The sequence below is a fragment of the Hemibagrus wyckioides genome, linkage group LG14 (assembly GCF_019097595.1).
Source record: "Hemibagrus wyckioides isolate EC202008001 linkage group LG14, SWU_Hwy_1.0, whole genome shotgun sequence".
In the NCBI taxonomy this organism is placed as follows: Eukaryota; Metazoa; Chordata; class Actinopteri; order Siluriformes; family Bagridae; genus Hemibagrus; species Hemibagrus wyckioides.
Genome location: NC_080723.1, coordinates 7,174,253 through 7,193,972, shown reverse-complemented (window position 1 = coordinate 7,193,972; position 19,720 = coordinate 7,174,253). Strand labels below are relative to the sequence as shown.

General features: G+C 39.8%; 1 protein-coding gene across 2 annotated transcripts; it reads left to right on the top strand.

The window, feature by feature from the left end:
* The first annotated feature begins 530 nt into the window (after positions 1 to 530).
* kcnc1b (potassium voltage-gated channel, Shaw-related subfamily, member 1b) lies at positions 531 to 19,664 on the top strand. Of its 2 annotated transcripts, none has more exons than XM_058408446.1 (4): positions 531 to 1,895; positions 12,318 to 13,251; positions 14,154 to 14,327; positions 18,383 to 19,664. In XM_058408446.1, the coding sequence occupies exons 1-4, from the start codon at positions 1,311 to 1,313 to the stop codon at positions 18,490 to 18,492; spliced, it is 1,803 nt and encodes a 600-aa protein (XP_058264429.1). In that variant the 5' UTR covers positions 531 to 1,310; the 3' UTR covers positions 18,493 to 19,664. The 2 variants fall into 2 exon arrangements, with proteins under 2 accessions (XP_058264429.1, XP_058264428.1); XM_058408445.1 differs by lacking the exon at positions 18,383 to 19,664 and adding an exon at positions 16,119 to 17,387 and having other exon boundaries at positions 534 to 1,895.
* Positions 19,665 to 19,720: the final 56 nt, after the last annotated feature.

The window sequence follows — 19,720 nt, the reverse complement described above, 5'->3', positions numbered from 1 at the left end:
GGCCAAATGCTTGCGGACACCTGAGCATCACACGTTATTGAATATCCTGTCATAATGGAATTAATCCCCCATGCTCTTACGCTCAAGTCTTCTGGGAAGGCTTTCCACTAAATATTGGTGTGTGGCTGTGGGGATTTGTGATCATTCAACTACAAGAGGAGGGAGGGTGAGAAGGCCTGGTGCAGTTATTACAGTAGATTGGTAAAAGATCTTTGCTTACAGGTTTATTAATGCTTAGAAATTTATTCCAAATAGTGAATGACTTTAATGAGTTTAGCTTTGTGAGCTTGTAGTCCATGAACCATTAGGATGTACAACCTAGAGGGAATAAGATGCTACTAGTGGGCCATGTTCAAGATGCCAGGGTCATCATCAGCTGTAGACCTGCAGAAATTTCTTTACTTTCATTACTACCCTTTTGGGGGCATTTAATTTTGATCAAGATATAAAACACACACAGACACACATACACACACAGAGTATGTGCTCCAGACTCCAGAAGCTACGCGCGCGCGCACTACAAAGCGCTGGTGCTTTTAGTGAACGAAGGATAAAAACATCTCCATCAGGATGGTGTTCATATCTGTTCTTGCGTATAGCCTCGATTCCTAACGTAGTTCTAGCGATCACGTGACTTGCGGCGCTCGACATGCTGCGGGAGGCTGAAGGCGCGTCGGGCTGTGCGTTGTCAACGCGTGAACGCACTGATTTAACATTTCATTAAAGTATTTTCAGCACATTCCGTCTGAGCCGAAGATCAGGAGCGGTTCCATATTATTATTATTGTTATTATTACTAGTAGTATTAGTATTATTGGGCGGAAGCTGAGAACAGAGGACACCTGTTTTACCGAGGTGTAAGGAGGAATGATGAAGGCGCGACGGCAGCTCTGCCACAGTCACCTTGTACCGAATGACACGGAGAGCCAAGACGAGCGGGCAGTGATACACGGCGTCTGCAATTAACGCATTCTTCACACTCAATCCGCTCGTTACTGACTACACGCTACTCTAGAGCTCAGATGAGGTTCGCGTTTGCATTCTTCATTGTCCTCTTCAACGGTGAGAAATCACCCTTCTGAATTCGCGCGCTAAATACGAGGCTGGCACCATCACCATATCCTTACAGGTGCTAGGCTATTTATAAGATTCGTGTTTTGTTTCCGAGAACGTTTTCTTTGAACGGCTCTGTAGATGCGTGTTTTGCATAAGTACGAGCGGCGCTGGCCTGTTGGCATTCTAATCACTCACACCCCTATTTCCCGGTAGCCATGCCCGAGGTAGGTGGCAGATAATGCCCAGGGCGTCGCGATGGGCCACCACGGCGAAGAGAAGGACCGTATTGTGATCAACGTGGGGGGCATCAAGCACCAGACGTACCGCGGCACGCTACGCACGCTCCCCGGCACGCGCCTCTCGTGGCTCGCAGAACCCGACGCCGCAAGTCACTTCGACTACGACGCGACGGTCGGTGAGTTCTTCTTCGATCGGCACCCGGGTGTCTTCGCGCACATCCTTAACTACTATCGCACGGGCAAGCTGCACTGCCCGGCGGATGTGTGCGGTCCGCTCTATGAGGAGGAGCTCGCCTTCTGGGGCATCGACGAGACGGACGTGGAGCCGTGCTGCTGGATGACCTACCGGCAGCACCGCGAGGCTGAGGAGGCGCTGGTTAGTTTCGGCGGCGGGGCGTTGCTGGATGCCGGTGGCGCACACGATGATACGGAGGCAGAAGGCGGCACGCACGAGGCGCCCGCCGAAGGGGACGAGGGAGCGGAAATGACGCGACGCCTCGCGCACGGAGACTCTCCCGAAAGCCGCTCAGGCCGCTGGAACCGATGGCAGAGGAAGATGTGGGCTCTCTTCGAGGACCCCTATTCCTCCAAATACGCGCGGGTGAGTGCAGCGAGTAAAGCTTGCTCATTAAACGTTTATTATTATTAACGTTTATTTATTGCGAGTATATAACCTGTCTGTATGTCTCATATTGACTGAGCATCTGTTCAACAGAAGATCATTAATGCTGTTGCTTAGGCAACTTCTAGTTCTACCACCATTCAGTAGCCTACTGAATGACCTTGAAAAGGAAAACAACATTTCACCCTCTTCTGCCTATCTTTAAATTGAAAGATATAGTCTAGATAATGTACAAACAAAAACACCATAATGATAAATCAGGAATGAATGTTTATCTTCCCTTTATCTTCTTGATGAGAACTCAATGAATAATTGTGACTATTTCTTATGCTCTTTCTTGCCTACTGTCAGTCATTTCAGCTTTCTTGTTTTTATGTGTATGCATTGCAAATAAGTCCTGCTTATATCTATAATTGTTAAGACAATGTGAGCTCTGTCCTGTTAGTGAGTGCTGTGCATTTACTTTGATGTCCTAAAAGCTACAAACTCCACCCATGGAGAAACACACACACAGACACACACAAACCAGAGTCAAGACTGGCCCATATCCCACCACTCTTCTTACTATTATCCCAGCAGCATTCTCACCATGTGGTCAGTAAGCTTCAAAGTAGGTCTGAATGTGATCACAGCTTTCACACAAGTTTTGGCAGTTAGGTTAAAGCAGGTCAGTTGAAATAGGTTTACTGTGACCTGAAGGTCTGGCACAGGAATGGCACAAGATGGCAGGTTTCCAGGCCCAAAATGAGCAGACTCTGTGAAAGAGTCGAATACCTTCTAATCATTGAGCCAGGGTGTAGGAAAGAAAAAATAGAGATGTGTAAAAGTATTATATAGAAGGAGCTTTGGCATATGCTGCTTGTATCTGCTCCTGAATGATAGTGGTGATGCTAAACTGCTGGAGGGAAATGTTTTATTAATTTGGCTGTGATCAGGGTTGTCCTGCTCCACTGCTGTGTGTCAGGCTGGACTGTGTGTCTGCCATGGCTGAAAGCTGCTGGAGCTGCTGATCCCACCGCCAAGAATGATGAACTGCCCTATCTAAGACAATCACTAGAATGCTGATGAAGTTTCTTAGGTCTAGAAATCATATCATAGCAAAGTGTGATTTACAGCTGCACAATTGCATTTCTATTCATTCAGGACAAAGTGAGAATACATCAGCATGCATTCTCACATACTATATTCTCACTTACTAGAAGATAGACCTACTCACTACTCAGTGTCATGTGCCTATAATGGATGTTTTAATGAAAGTGAACTATGAAAAGTGGCAGCAGTTAAGCTGTGGTGCTATCAAAAGCAGAAGGGTTCAGAAATTTGATATTTTGTGTTGCTGATTTTATTTATGGATCATTTTAGACTGTGCACGGAGTACACTGCAAGCATGTGGGTTAATGCTTTACCGTATTTTCTCAGCATGAAGGAACTGGACTGGGTGTGTTTTTCCCGGGCCAATTCAATTGTGTGCGAGTTATTTTTAGTCTCTCTCCATCAAACTGTAGATCTTAATTACATTACCACTTGACAACTCAATTACTTGCTGCAATCACCATCGATGTATCTTTTTATCTCTACTTAAAGAATGGAAGCCTCTGAGGGACATCTCCAGTGAGGTGTGAGGCTCATTTGAGCAATCAGGAGATCAGGGAAGAAAAAAATGATTTTAGGAGTGCCCTTCAAGGCTCCACTGGTGCTGTCCTGATTCCACTTTAAACTCTTCTGCCTCAGGCAGAGCTGAGCTGTACTATCCAAGTACATTCATGCATTTAATTGTTCATTCGTTCATGTTCAGTAACTACTTCACCTTAGTCAGGATTGCTGTACATTCTAGGGTCAATTTTTGCATAGTCAATCTACCTACCAGTATGTTTTTGGGAGGTGGAAGGAAACTAGAGAACCTGGAAGAAGTCCACAAGGACACAGGGAGAATATATGAAACTCCACACAGAGAGGAACCTGAGCTCAGGATCGAACTGGGGACTCTGGAGCTTTGAGCCAGCAATGTTACACCATGCTGCCCTTTTCAAACACAGTATCACAGTAATACTAGGTAGGACTCAACTTTGCCCTTGAGAACAACCTCAGTTCTTTTTGACATAGATTCCACAAGATGTTGGAATCTGACTGAATCACTTAATTGCTACAGATGTGCCAAGTACACATTCATGCTGCAAAGCTTTGTACCACATCCCAGAGATGCTCTACTGGATACAGAGCTGGTGACTGGCAAGAGTACTGAAACACATCCAACTCACTGGCAAGTTCACAGAACCAGTTTGAGAAAGCTTTTTTTTGTGAATTGGTGCATTTTCATGCTTGAAGTAGCCATTAGAAGATGGTAAATTGTGGACGTGAAGGGATGCCACATGGTCAGCAACAATACTACCACCAAATGTGTTTGGGTGCAACAAAGTTCGCTTGACGAACAAACACATATAATGCATGCAACATAAAATATATAGCAGGCTAAGTGAAAAACAGAAATATTAGGAACTATATTTATTATTTATGGAACGTGCACGTAAAAGTATATAGAGGTCCAAAATATAGAGAGCACTCGTGAAAATGTTTCTGTTTGGCATTCTTTTAAATCTAGACAAAGGTTTTCATTACAAATAAATGACATACATTAATGACATTTATGAATGTATTGCATGAAGGAAATTGCATGAATGAGTCTTGGTGTTTGGTGTGTCCCCTTTTTTGCTTTAATCACAGTATGCACTCAAGTTGGCATGCAAAATCCTCCAATCATGAATGGTCTTTGATATGTTTGTTTTCTAAAAACGTTTAGATCAAGTACTCTAGAGTGTCTTCTGAATGAAGTGATAGAACTGACGGAAAATATGAACTTTTGTACAAAGCATTTAACATGAACAAAATAACACATTTGCTTACATTAATCAAGGACTTTGTGCAACATCTTGAAAACTGAATTGTCAAATAGTTAAAAAAAAAAAACTATTTTTCAATGTGGTCTCAGACCTTTTTGGGACACCACTCTATATAATCACTCTACGATGATTCATTCTATGAAATAACTATGTTTATTAAAATATATTTCTTTCAGAAGACCATAGAGAAAAGTGCAAAATAATTGTTAATTGTGGCTGTGTTTCTAATTGAATTACATCAATCAGATAAGCTATGCTAGTGAAAGCATGCTCAATAAGTATTAAGAGGTCCAATGTGCACCATGAAAACACCATAAAACCACCTCCACCAGCCTGAACTGCTGACACAAGGCAAGTTGGGTCAATGGATTTCTCAGATTCATAGTACATGGATAGTCTCAGTTTCCTGTTCTTGGCTGATTTTCCCCTCACCACAGTAATAAGGAGAATTTTTTTTTTAAAGTTAGTACAGTAGTTAGTACAGTTAGGTATTGCCAGGCTTGCTGTCAACTTAAATCAGTCTTGCCATTCTCCTCTGACCTTTCTCACCAATAAATAATTTCTACTGGTTGCTGGATGTTCTTCAACTAAATGGATGTTGTTTTTATTCACCATTCTTTGTAAACTCAAAAGACTGTAAAAATCCCAGCAGACACTACAATACTCAAACCAGCTCATTTGGCACCATCAACAGCCAAAGTCACTGAGATCACATTTTCCTCCATTTTGATTAGAACATTATCTGAAGCTCCTATCTGCATGATTTTATGCACCACACTGCTGTGACATCATCAGATAATTGAATAAATGAGCAGGTGTACAGTGTTCCTAAAACTGCTGGTGAGTTTATTTAATAGCTATATACACTACCAGTCAAAAGTTTGGACACTTTTAATTCAGCGTTTTTTGTTTAGGGATTTATTTTCTACATTCTAGAACAATACTGGAGATTTCAAAACTATGAAATAACACACATGGACTTAAGTAATCTATATGTAACGACAACAAAAAACAGTCAGTTGTTATTTTAAGACACGAAGGTCAGGTGTTCTGGAATAGTTCTTGCAAGAACAGTATTGTCAAGTGCATTTGCAAAACCCATCAAGCACCATGATGAAACTGGCTCACATGAAGACCATCCCAGTAAAGCAAGACCAAAACTTACCTCTGCTGCAGAGGAGAAGTTCATTTAGAGTTACCAGCCTCAGAAATCACCAATTAACAGCATCTCAGATTAGAGCCGTTATGAAGGCTTTACAGAGCATCAGTAGCAGACATATCTCAATATCAACTGTTTTACAATGTAGAAAGAAATAAACATCAGGAAAGACCATGGAATTAGAAGGTGTGTCCAAACTTTTGACTGGTAGTGTATGTTTAAATTGTTAAATATGCTAAAATCTGATTATTTCAAAATAATAATCATGATGCATGGCAAATGAAATGGGCAATAACTGAAATTGTTGTTGTAATGCCAGAGGATTTAAATAACGGTTCTGTTTATGCTTCATGGTTACTTTGAAAGGAAAGAGACAACTGTTCATCAAAGAAAGTCATGGCGAAAAAAATGCTCTGCTGTGACAGTAACAGAGAATAAAATCTAGCCTGGAATATGATATGTGTAAAAGATATTTGGCATTGTTTTCTGATGTCTACATTTCTGTTTTCTGATGTATAAACACAAGATGAATTTTAGGCATCAATTCAATCAGTTCAATTAACACTTTTATAGATGGTTTATTGTAGATTCTGAGGATAGCGATCAATGCATTGATGGTTTGGGATGCATGTGTAGAAGCCAGCTGTCTGTAAATGTGTGTGTTGAGAAGATGGTTGATTGAACTGTGGCCCTGAGTGTAGGCTTGTCCAGACTCGCTTTCTCAGTAATTATCCTCCCACATGTCATTCATTAGCCTGCCTTGCTGGATCTCATGTGTGTGTGTGTGTGTGTGTGTGTGTGTGTGAGAGAGAGAGAGCGCGTGTTTGAGGGGGTAAACAATGCTCAGCAATAACAGCACAACATCAGCCAAAGACCTAGGCTCCATTCTTCATACATCACTTAACAAATACAATTTAAGATGACGCACGTAAGGCTTACTCATCATTATATTTTGGTTCTATTTTGGTTCTTTGACTGCAATTTTGATTTGTTGATTACACACATGTTGACTGGATGAGGCAAACAGACTGTATGGCCAAAAGTACGTAGACACTTCATCACAAGCATATGTGCTTCTTCTCCTGAATTTTGCCACAAAGCTTCTGTAGAATGGCTTTATATGCTTTGTATTACAATTTTCTTTCACTGGAACTAAGCAGCTCAAAATCTTTTCCAGCATGACAATGGTTCTGTGCACTTAGCAAGTGTTATGAAGATGATTTAGCGACCCAATCATTTTACTCATAATTTTACTCAATCATTTAATCATTTGGCATGAACACTGGACCAATGACTATGTACCAAACCATCATCACTCTTGTGGATGAATGATCACAAATCCACACAGAATCCTTCCCAGAAGAGTGGAGGTTATTATAATAGCAAAGGTGCAAGGGAACACCTCCATATTAATGGCCATGGAATGAGATTTTCAGCAGTCAGGTGTCCACATACTTCTGGCCATGTAGTGTATATTGAGATTTAAAACCTTTCCAAGTCCATGCTAAAGTTAATATTAAACACAAATCTCTTTCCATAATGAACTCCTTTTTCTTATACTGAACTGTAACCTTCATTCTGTTCAGGGACTGTGTGCACATTTGTAATTGTTGAAAAAAATGTGGGCAGAATTTTATTAAAGTTTATTAAATTCAGAACACAAATAAGAGAGCACACATTACCGTGTTTTTTTCCACCCCAATTTTCAGTTCAGTCAGCTGCATTTGGTATCAGCAAAATCTATTCTGCTTATACTGGTCTCAATCTAATTTTGTTTTCATTGAGAAAGATCTCCTTCTGAGCTGGTTTGAGCTTACAGATTTCTCATTTTTGTTCCAACAATACAATGGAGCTTTAACATGGCTTAAATATCTGCAGTTGGTTAAAGTGAATGGTTTTTGTGTAGTTTTGTTATAAAATGAAATAAAATGTAAATGAGATGCCTGAAACAGTTTTTGGCTCTAAAACAAGAACATTATGCTTATAAAGAGTTCTTTGCTTGTTTTTTCAGATTGATATTGGGACTAAAAATTATTTAACGCTCTTGAATGACCGCAATGTGTACCAGTAATTACTGGGTAGATTAAAGATTGCTGTTAGTGCCAGATGTAGTACAAATATGCTTTAAAGAATTACAGACTAAAGAAGGACGACATGGCAGCTGAAAAAATTTTTTTGTCCTGTTTTATACTAAAAATGTACTGCTGTGTACTGCAGTATTATTTATACATATTGTAATTTTTTTTATTTTGTGAAAATGAAAATAAAATCAAAAGCCCTTCTCTCAATTTCCCATTTTCACTTTGAAACAAACAACCAAAAAAAATATTAACGTAATATACACAGACCATCAGTCTGTCTGACTGTCAGCAGAAGTGAATTATAGGTATGATGGTATTCTAATTTTGCATCTTACAAAGCATCAGTCCATTAGCTGAACATCTCGGGAAATCGTCTGAGCAGCGATTGTGCTTAGTAATTCATCAGAGAGCAGTGCATTATGGTAACACCTGGTGAGGTCACTGGTGTGGCACAGCAGGGCAAAGAGCACAGAGATATCACATGGCAACCCAGACGTGGATGATCAAATATTTTATGTCTCATGCTGTGATGAATTAGATTGTAAGGCAATATTAGATAAGTTGAGATCACTAAGTGCTTTTAAGACACACACAGATGTGACTGCGAGTTTACCTTTAATCTATTTATATAACAAAAACACTTTCAGAGTATTTTTTGGGGGAGACAAGAGATAACAAAAGTATATCAAATATACTTAAAAAGACTCATATCTTATCGACTTGTGAAACGGAATGCTGGACTCAGTTTATGCTGATGGTGATTAAAGAACTCTTTTCTTACCAGAATCAATTATTAAAAGCATTTTTATGGTCAGTGTGGTTAGTCTACTATGGCGAACTGTAGATATCAGCATGGATATGAGGAAGTGAATTATCCTGCTATCTTTGTACTGTAGCACTCTCCATTTCTCTTTCTTTTAAATCTCTTCCTTTCTTTTTTCATTTTTTATAAATTCTGCTCCAAAATTCTGCTCCTTCTCCCTTCTTACTTATACTTTACTGTTTTCTTCATTTAATTCCAAAGATTCTCTTCTTCAATTTTTACAAACTCCTCCTGCTTTGACATTTTCAGTGATGTGCATTCCTTTGAGTCCTTCTCCTCAGCAGCTCCTCTGCCTTTCTTCCTCACTTTATGAGAAACCTATCATCTCCCTTGTTCTTCAGTGTACATGTCCTTCATTTTCCCCTCCCCATTTCTTCCTGATTTTGCACTCCATTTTGTCCCTCCTCCCATTTTAAAATCTAATGCAGTTTTCTCTCTGGCTATTCGGTTCCACTTTTGGAAGCACAGTGCCGCCTAACAGAACCACACAAGTCTCAGAGCAAATGATGGGTTACCGCCTCAGTGCACAGAGGAAGGTGATCCTAATGATAAATGAAAAGGTCCTGTTTGTGTAATTGTATGTGTGTATGTGTGTTTTCTCAGTGGCTGAAACAAAACACCTAGTGCCTTACAAATGACCAACAAAGCACATTCGGGGAATTTTGTCTGTTTGATTAAGTACTGGGTGACCCAGATATAAAGGTCCTGTGGAGCGAAAGCAAGACTTAGTGAGATGCAATATGCTGCAGAAAGACATTCCAACAGAACAGTGCATAGCTTTCAGGAGAATGGCTGTGTAAATGTTTGCAGGGCAATCCAGCCCTTGGATGATCCATTAAATGTTAATATATAATCAAATCAATAGCTAACACCTGCCACTTTGTTGGCAATTACAATCTAATAGAATTTACTGATTGCACAACTTAACTTGCTTCAACAAACAAAAATTATATCATTTATTCACATTTTTTTGCATTGGTTCCATGTAAATGAAATGTTACAGTAACAGTTTGTTTTCCTACAACCATCATTATTTGATGATTCCTTGTTGGAATAAAAGTGAACTCCACAAAAAGGTTTGAGCCCAAGATTCTAACATTGTGAGGCAGCAGCATTAGCTACTAATCTATCTTGCCACACTCTGTTTATTCAAGTTAATTTAGTAGCATAGTCATTTCTTCCAGTCAGCGCTCAGCATCCTTGCGAGATTTTATAATGTAATCATGTTAATATTATATGTATTGGTCAGTAAATTCTAGTAGGTCCAATACTTCTGTTCATTTTCTGTAACACAGAGTACCCAGAGGAAACCTACAACGCAACAAGATACAGTATTCAGGCACAAAGGATCGAGATGGGACTCAAACGCGTTAACCATTATGCCACTTCATGCTTGTTTAAATTAACAGTGAAATCACATTTAGACGAGAAATGAAATATTTTTATATATAATATTACTATTACTACTATAATAAATGATAGTGCATAATCCCTTTTGTTTAAGCAGAGTACAAAGTATTGGATGGTCTAATGTCACCACTTCACAGCTCATAGGTTCCTGAATTGACCCTGAGCTCAGGTTACTCTCTGTGCATTGTTTTCTCATGTTCTCTGTGTCCACATGGGTTTCCCCTATATTCTCCGGTTTCATTCTACCTCCTAAACACATGCCAGTAGGTGGATTGGTTTCACTAAATTGCCTCTAGGTGTCAATGAGTGTGTAATACCCTGTGATGGTCTGGCATCTAATACAGGGTGTATTCTCGTCTCGCGCCCACCGTTCCCGGGATTGGCTCCAGCTGAACTGTGACACTGACCAGGATAAAACCATTACTAAGAAGAAGAATGAATAAGCGAACACTTATTTAAATTCGCTATCACAAGTTTGATGTTAGATAGAAAGGGGGCTTTAGGTGGGCTTTGATAAAGCTTGATATTAATGATGGTGATGATGATAGTTAATACTACGTCACAGAGAAATGCTTTTGTAATGTTGACATTTTTATTAGACCAACATTATGAGTACAAACATGAGTGATATTGAAAACTCTAGATATCAAATGAAGCAACTAGGACTCTACATATACAGTGAAAACGTATTGCCAGATGGCGTAAAATTTTTTTTTTAATGTTTTGTTCACATTTCCATGATGGAACCATTTCCATGTTGAGAACAAATAGTGACAAATAAATTGCTGAAGTTGTTCTCAGTCATTAAATAAGTAAGGCTCCTCCATGTTTCAGGCACTTTTGTAATGCTTGAGCACCAGTGGCTGTCTTTACAAATGGCTTTATGAAATGTTCTTTATCAAAGGCTTTATCAAATGTGCTAGAAAGTAGCCATTAGTCATATTTATGTCGTCTGACTTTAAATGATCTAAACACATTGCCATCAAATTCTCATGACTCTTTTCATGACCATTAGCATACTGAACATACAGCTGATGCATTTTCCTCTGTAATGTTTGTGAGCGCTACCAAAATAGAAATAGAAACATTTGTGATGATTGTCATATAATGACAACTGTTGCCATGACATCTTTGATATTTTGACTTCTGCAGCCTCGTTCATAACTGAGGTCCAATATGAAGCACCATCCATTATTCATTGTATTCAGGTCAAAGCATTTTGTTCTCATTAGTCGTAAACCACTTTGCTTCTGGCCAGTTGTCCACTACCAACTTCGATGTCCTCTACAGAAAGCTACATCCATCCGAACCTGAACTCCTCTCATGTTACAGTGTAAGAGGGGTTAAAATCTCACAGGGATCATCATCCGTCCTCCAGGATGAATCAATGTGCCCTTGCTGGCCTTGCCTTAGGCAGGCTGCAGTCCCTAGTGAGAAGAGCTTACAGATAAAATTAGCCGAGAGAGCTGGGCTGGCTACCCTTTCTAAACTGTCCTTGAAGCTCGAGTGGTGACCTTGAGCTTCAGCAGGAGCAGTAGAAGGAGAACGGCTTAAGTGACACACTCCTGTTGACACGGCAGTATTGTGTGGCTCATAGAGAAACTGAAGCAGCAACATTATCCTTCTGAACTCCTTCAAATTCTGCTGAAGCAGCTGTTTAGTGGCAATTAGTATTGCTGTGGTGCTTTATGTCCTTTTGCTCCATTGTCCTCATTGCAGTTAGCAGAGTATGAAGTGGATTTGAGGACCCAAATCAGAAGGCAAATGTTCAACATTAGCATGGTGCAGGGAAATGACAGTGCAGTGCAATGGGTACAGTACAACAGGAAGTGATGAATAAAATAGCTGGGAATTGTGAGTAAGGATGCATATTGCTTATACTGACTCCCTAGATCAGTCCTAGATCAATCATTTGATGTAACTGATTCCAGTGATATTAATTCACAACACTAAACCCTCTACACACACACACACACACACCCACACTTCCTTTGGTGATTTCTTTCTTTCTTTCTCATTTTTTTCACACAGTGGGTGGCTTTTGCATCTCTATTCTTTATCCTGGTGTCCATCACTACATTTTGCCTGGAGACTCATGAGGCCTTTAACCCCATCATCAACCGCACAGAGATTGAAATGGTGGACAATGAGACCGTGGTGCGTGTTTACCCAGAGACAGAGACCATGGTGCAGCTCACATACATCGAGGGGGTCTGTGTGATCTGGTTCACCTTTGAGTTTTTAATACGTGTAACTTGCTGCCCTGACAAACTCAAATTCATCAGAAATGCCCTTAACATCATTGATTTTGTGGCCATCCTGCCTTTCTACCTGGAAGTAGGACTGAGTGGCCTGTCCTCCAAAGCTGCAAAAGACGTGCTAGGGTTCCTGCGTGTCGTTCGCTTTGTCCGGATTCTGCGTATCTTTAAACTGACAAGGCACTTTGTTGGTCTGAGGGTGCTGGGACACACACTCCGTGCCAGTACCAATGAATTCATCCTCCTCATTATCTTCCTGGCTCTTGGTGTCCTCATATTTGCCACCATGATTTACTACGCGGAACGTATTGGAGCTAACCCTAATGATCCCCGTGCTAGTGAACACACACATTTCAAGAACATCCCCATTGGTTTCTGGTGGGCTGTGGTCACCATGACGACACTTGGCTATGGTGACATGTATCCTCAGACAACATCGGGCATGTTGGTGGGGGCGCTTTGTGCTCTGGCTGGTGTGCTGACCATCGCCATGCCTGTGCCTGTGATTGTCAACAACTTTGGCATGTATTATTCTTTGGCAATGGCGAAACAAAAACTACCAAAAAAAAAGAGCAAGCATATCCCAAGGGCACCTCAGCTGGGGTCCCCCAACTACTGTAAGTCAGCCATTAACTCGCCAAGACCCAGCACTCACAGTGATACCTGCCCTCTGGCCCAGGAAGAAGTCTCTGAGATTAGATACCAAGGTAGGACATCCAACAACATACCTGATTCACAACAACCAATGAGTACAGTGATAACTATTTAAGGAAAAAATGTATACATGTTTTTCGTTTCTTTAAATAATTGGAAAATGTTACACTTTTTGACATATTTCATATTTTTCTTTAGAAATAAATATATTTTGTAGACATTAGATAAATAAATCCTCGACAACTTTGCAAAAGCATCAACACTGTTTTTCAAGCTATTTGTTATCTAATGTATATATTGTGATACATATTCTATATAAAGGAAATGTTTTTTAAGTGTGAATCATTATGATCAGCCATGTCTTGGCCATTTACATGAATTTCAGACTTAGTATTTGGTTTGTCACCTTTTTTCTTTAATGACCCCTCGAGTCTGTAAAAAAAATTTTTTTAAATCAAATACATCAGTGTCATCTGAAATCCCGCTTCAATACAATAGATTAGGCATAAGGAAAATCTGGCCATTGTAAGCAATGAACATGCTCAATATCACACATTTAAATAGGGACCTTGAAATAGTGCTGAATCAGGAATATTAAATATTCCAGATATTAAGCATTACTTTTTTTGTTTTAAATATTCTAAAACCAAAATTGGAAAATCATCTACTTATTTTAATTGAAAACAAAAAAGAATCCCAGCTTTTTAGTGTGGTCACAGACATTTGCCCCACACTGTAGGATCTGAAATGATGTAACAATGAATACTCTCAGCTTTATTGTAGAGAAATGTAAGAATGCCAAAGAGTTTCATATGGATGACATTAAGCTTAATTTGACCATTCTAATTCTGTTGATGTTGTCTGTAAGCTGTAACTCATAGCGAATGCTATAAGTGTAATGAAAGATTTTCATGTCTATGTCAAGTGTCATTTCTGTCCTTGTTTGTAAATGCAGATTTCAAAGTGAATGGAGAACCGTCTAAAGCGGCCCTGGCCAATGAAGACTGTCCCCACATTGACCAGGCCGTATCACCTGAGGAAGTTTTCAGCCCTGTAGACCGTGAGAGACCCTGTTTCCTGCTCACCTCCTCAGATCGGGGCAATCACATAGGGGCAAGAGTCAGGAAGGGTACGTAACCCAGCCAGTCCCTTTTATCCGTGCCTAGATTAGTAAGAGTGCACAAGGTGCTTACTGTGAAACGGAGCAGCTGTCCATCAAGATGGCTTTTTCACTGCAGATAGATTAACTAGCTAGGCTCACAATGCAGTCTATGCCTCGGCTCTTCAGATCTTGCTCAGAGTATGGCAGTATGAGTTGTAGTAGTAACAGAAAGAACGTATTCTATTGGCACATTTCTCTTGCATTTCTCTTGATCTAATATGTTTGTGACATGGAAAAGGCAAGGCACAATTTATAATTTTTTATCTACCAGGGTTGAAATTTTAAACCTATTTCACTTCTTCCTCAAGCTGCGATCCAGGTCCTGGATTAGATTCAAAATCAGTTAAAAACTGCTTGTTAATATTATAATTCTATAAAATTACTTTTTTAATACATTTATTTAAATGTAATCAAATGAATTATAGGGACCTTAATAAATGTTCTTGCCTGGTAATTAGTCATGCATGCAGATTTACTATGCCAGGTGGGACTGGTGATGGTGAACCTCACAGAGGTCCAGCATGGGGTATGAGGCATGTGGTCACATGACAAGAACACAGCCAGTGCGAGGCTCTAAGGCTACATTCACATTATAGCCACATTACAGGCTCGTTGCTCAATTCTGATGTTTTGCTCAAATCTAGTCTTTCTGCTTTGATGGTTTATTTGTATATAGTCTGTTTTTTCATCTTTGTGTTGTAAAAAAGTTCTTATCCTGATTTCATGGCCACATAGGACATGGACTTTGTAAAAAGCAGCTTAAAACTTTCATTCATTCGTTCATCTTGAGTAGCCGCTTTATGCTGATTAGTGCTGCTGTGAATTCAGTCCCTGGAACGCTGGCCACAAGACAGGAATACACCAATGATGGGATGCCAGAATTATATCTAATTGGAAATAAAATGTTTTTTATTTCACAGCCCGGCATTTAGGCAAAACATCGGATTTGTGTCACTTAAACCCTGTAATGTGATGGTGATCTTAGCTTTTAGCCTCTAAGATAATTGAAACGAACTCCCGGCACAACCAAACCAGCATTACTCAAAGGTAAGGTGGCATAATGTTTCAATTATGAGTGTGTTATTTCATTCTGGAGAATCACATCACTCCAAAGATGTGACCGAAAGCTGACTCAGACGGCTTCCTGTTGCTCGAGCAGGATGACTGCAATTATATTGCACCTCATTTGATGCCAAGGTGAGATTGTTTTCACTGTGAAACACAGTCAGCTCTTATGTTAGGATCGAATTGGAGCAGACAGACGCTTGAACATTCCAGTGTAATCCACACAACAGCACACGGCTATTCACAACTGTGATTTTTTACCACATTCCAAATGACACAGACACACACACACAAGAGAACTATTTTGCTATGAATTTTCCTGCTGAACTTTAATAGGCTGATAGGTTGGCATGTAGTTTCATCAAGCTGATGTGTCTGGCTGTGTTCTTTGGTGTCTCTTTAAAGCTGTGTTGTTATGGTTAGCACTGTGATACCACCCCGTGCATGCAGTAGACAGTCTAATGCATAATGCATAACACGCATGGAAGATGATGCGGTTGACTTGGTGAATGGTCACTGTCAACTTGCTCACCATGAGTATAACTACCTGACGGGTCTAACACACTAATGCACCCCAGTTGCTTAAATGTGTTCTTAGTCATAAATATACCCATGAACACACACACACACACATGTCTGGAGTTTGAGACTGCACTTTGGTGTACTGAAAGCCCTTTCTCTCTTCAAATGAAGGTTATGAAAAGCCATGGAGCCATAGCAGCATGTCTGGAGGCGTGGCCTCAGTGTCGGCCCTCCCCTGCAGCCCGCCCTGTCTCATGCAGCAGGCCCACTCCCCCATCCCATCCATCCTGTAGCATGGACAAGCAAACTAACCAATCAGAGGCTCCACTCTGCAGCGCTGCGCTGAGACGCCCGCCCACACTGTGTACCATCCGTCTTGTCATCAGCCTTCAGTTCTTCAGTATCACTTCCCCAGCATTCACATCATCTTCTTCTTCTATTTCCTCTTCTTTTTTGTCTTCTTCTTCTGTCTTTTTCATCACTCTATTGGTTTTCCCATAGCAAACATCTACTGACATAGTGTTATTTTCCATACCGTAATCCATAGTCTTCTCCTTCGTCTCTTTCCTTTTCTTCCCACTTATCATGTCTTATCTCCTGTCCTCTTCCAGGCTCTGCATTATCATGCTTTCCCTTTCTCTATCTCAGCATCCCCTCTTTCCCAAGCTTCCTTTTCCCCTTTTCACTGTTTATAAAGCTGTGGTTTTTCATCAGGTGCTATTGGACACCATTTTGAAAAAAAAAGAGAAAAAGAAAAGACAATGGCGTTTTCATATAGTATTTCATAAAGCATTCGAAAAAAAAATAGCCATGGAATTAAAGCAGTTAGTAACACTAACCAACTATGACTTCAGTGATGCACACGTCACCAACATAAATCTATGACTGAAGAAAACTCATTTGCATTGCATGCCTTGCATGGGAAACTGAGAAAACAAATGTAAGTCTAATTAAATCATGTAAGGACAATATTTTGTTTGACATTGAACATCCAGAGCTTCTTTTACAAAATCTAATGCAGATACAGTATGTGATCATTTAACATGATAGAAATGACATGTAGCAAACAGGACGTTTCCTTTGCTGACATTTTTTTGCCTTTCCCCAAACCGTGAGCTTGTGTGCGTTTGAGCACACGCCATATTTCTAATAGTAGCAGTGGTCGCCTTGACCATCCAGTTTTCCTTCTTGGAGAAAAAAAAGACTAAAATGCAAATAGCGAAATATTGCACTTTAACTTTGATAAAGTCTTGAAAACAGCAGACTTATTCCACTTTACTCCAATCCAGCTATGGAAATTAGAATACATTTGAGTTTAGCGTATATTTTTTCAGAAATTCAGTTACATACTGTGGTATTTGGAGTAATTTGTTGTTCTCTGTAGCAAATCAATTAAAAAATGTATTGTGTAAGAATATGTGCACAAAACACAAACAAAACAACTACTATATATATACATATATATATATATATATATATATATATATATATATATATATATATATATATATATGTATATATATATATATATATATATATATATATATATATATATATGTATATATATATATATATATGTGTGTGTGTGTGTGTGTGTGTACTTTTGGAGTTATTTGGGGAAAGGTAAATGCATGCACTTTTATGCAAAATTATAAGTACCCTATGCGAATGACACTGTAAATAAAAACATTGCATGAAATAAATTTTGTATTGAATCCATGTTTGGACTCTGTTTTTATTTGACAGAACACACATACACATCACTGTCGTTGCCTGGCAACAAGCTCTGCACCTCCATTACAATGGTTTCTCTTTGACCTTTCACCTCTTGTCTTTTTGAATTGTTCCATGCTGGTGGTGTATGTACTAAATTCTGGAGAGTTGTAGCTGTAGTGCTAGTGCAAGAGATGTGTCATTGGACCCCATACGAGGTCAACAAGGTCAAAGAGGATGTGACCTTTTTTTCGGGGGTGTAACAAGAGAGAGAAAGCAGGAGCGGTGATGACTTTGCCCTGCTTCACACACTAGCATGACCCACAGCATTTCCTGAGAATGCGAGAAACTACTGCTGCTGTAATGTCTCGTCTAAATGTTCAGTTCATGCAGCATGTTCGGACCGAATGGACGTTCTTACCATAATATATGTCTGTGTGTATCGCCAGTGTGGTAAATGCTGATTTTTTTGCCCAAGCATGGTTGCAGTGCATGGTGGAAAAACTCATGACATTTCCCATGATTCTTTGGCAAAGCGTTTGGCATTTTCACTCGAGTCCATTTCCCTGCCTTGGTACGTCCTGCTGCGTCCGCTCGCATGCTTCGCTCCCCCTTGCCCTCCATCTGTCTTCTTTTTTTTCCGTCGTGCTCGTTTGGTGTATTAATATGATTTTTCCTTGTTGTTTGTTGTTGTTGTTTTCTCTTCTTTATGTGTTTTTTAGAAGCCAAGCGAGTGAGCCGAAGCAGACAACCAACAGAGTCAGTGTGTGTTATGAACCATGGTGTGCCAACCACTATGTGTGTCAACCATAAAGCCACCTCTCCCACCTGATAGTGCTGTAGCGTGTGTGTCTGTACGCATGTGGATGTAAGTGTGTGTGGATGTTGGACGAGTTCGTTGGCGTAAACTAGATCAGCATTATTTCTGAGTGACAGACATAAACTCAGCGTAGATGTAGCAAAGTAGCTCAGAGAAACTTGTCGTTCAGCCGTATGTACCTCTGTTCCGTGACTGATTATTGTGCTGTTGTATTGTGTAAAGTGCCTATTGTTTTGCGTTACTTGTGTGTGTGTGTGTGTGTATGTATGTATGTGTGCGTGTGTATGTCGGTGTTGTATATACTGCTTTTGTGTGCTGTTGCATCACAACTGACTAGCTAAGGTTTTTTTTTTTGCTGTTTTAATGTTGTGAAATGTAGCGCCGGTGCTTTTTAGGTGATTAGACACGTAGTCTGCAGTCATGCGCACGTAGGGGAGAAAAATAATAAAGCTGAGAAGCTGAGGGTTTTTTTTGTACTAACATAGCGATTATATCGTAAACGCATTTGCACTGTTTGCACCTGTTCACCTGTTTCTTTATCTAGAATAGATAACAGTTGGAAAGCTAGGCTTGTAACGCTCCATTGAAGTGAATAGAATAAATGAATTTGGCTGACAAAACCAGAGGACCAAACTTCACATTCTGAACAAATGTAAAGTCCCTTATGATGTCACCTAAGCTGATTTTTTAAAAAGAAAATCTTGAAGGATTTGGGGGTTTAATCCCTTCGATTCCATGCAGCTGTATTGTGTCTGGATTGTTCTCTCTTTAAGAATTACTTTTAGACTTTTTCAGCCGACAATCCAGCACAAAAAAAGTGATTCTGGTACACTGGTTTATCTGTAGCAATGTCAAAACATACAGGGTTTTTAACCGGCAGGTGCACATTAGAAAGGAAACAATACTGTGGCTTAGGTTTAGTCCGATATTTATTTTTCATATTTGTGGAAATGTACAGTAAGCCCAGTTCTTTGGGACCAACCTGAAACACTGCCAGTACACAACTTTGGCGATGTCGACGTCACACTGTAACAATATGCTGGACTATTTGTACACCCAACACCACAAGAGCACATGTACATGTCAATGATAATGTTTCAGAGTGCAAATGTTTAGTCGACATACTGCGTAGTGTGATTAGTGATTTAAAACACAAGATGTTGTTTTCATTGATGGTTTGATTTGTTGAAGCAAATTTGTGTCTTTTTCCTGAGGAAAAAAAATTACAATGGAAAAAAAA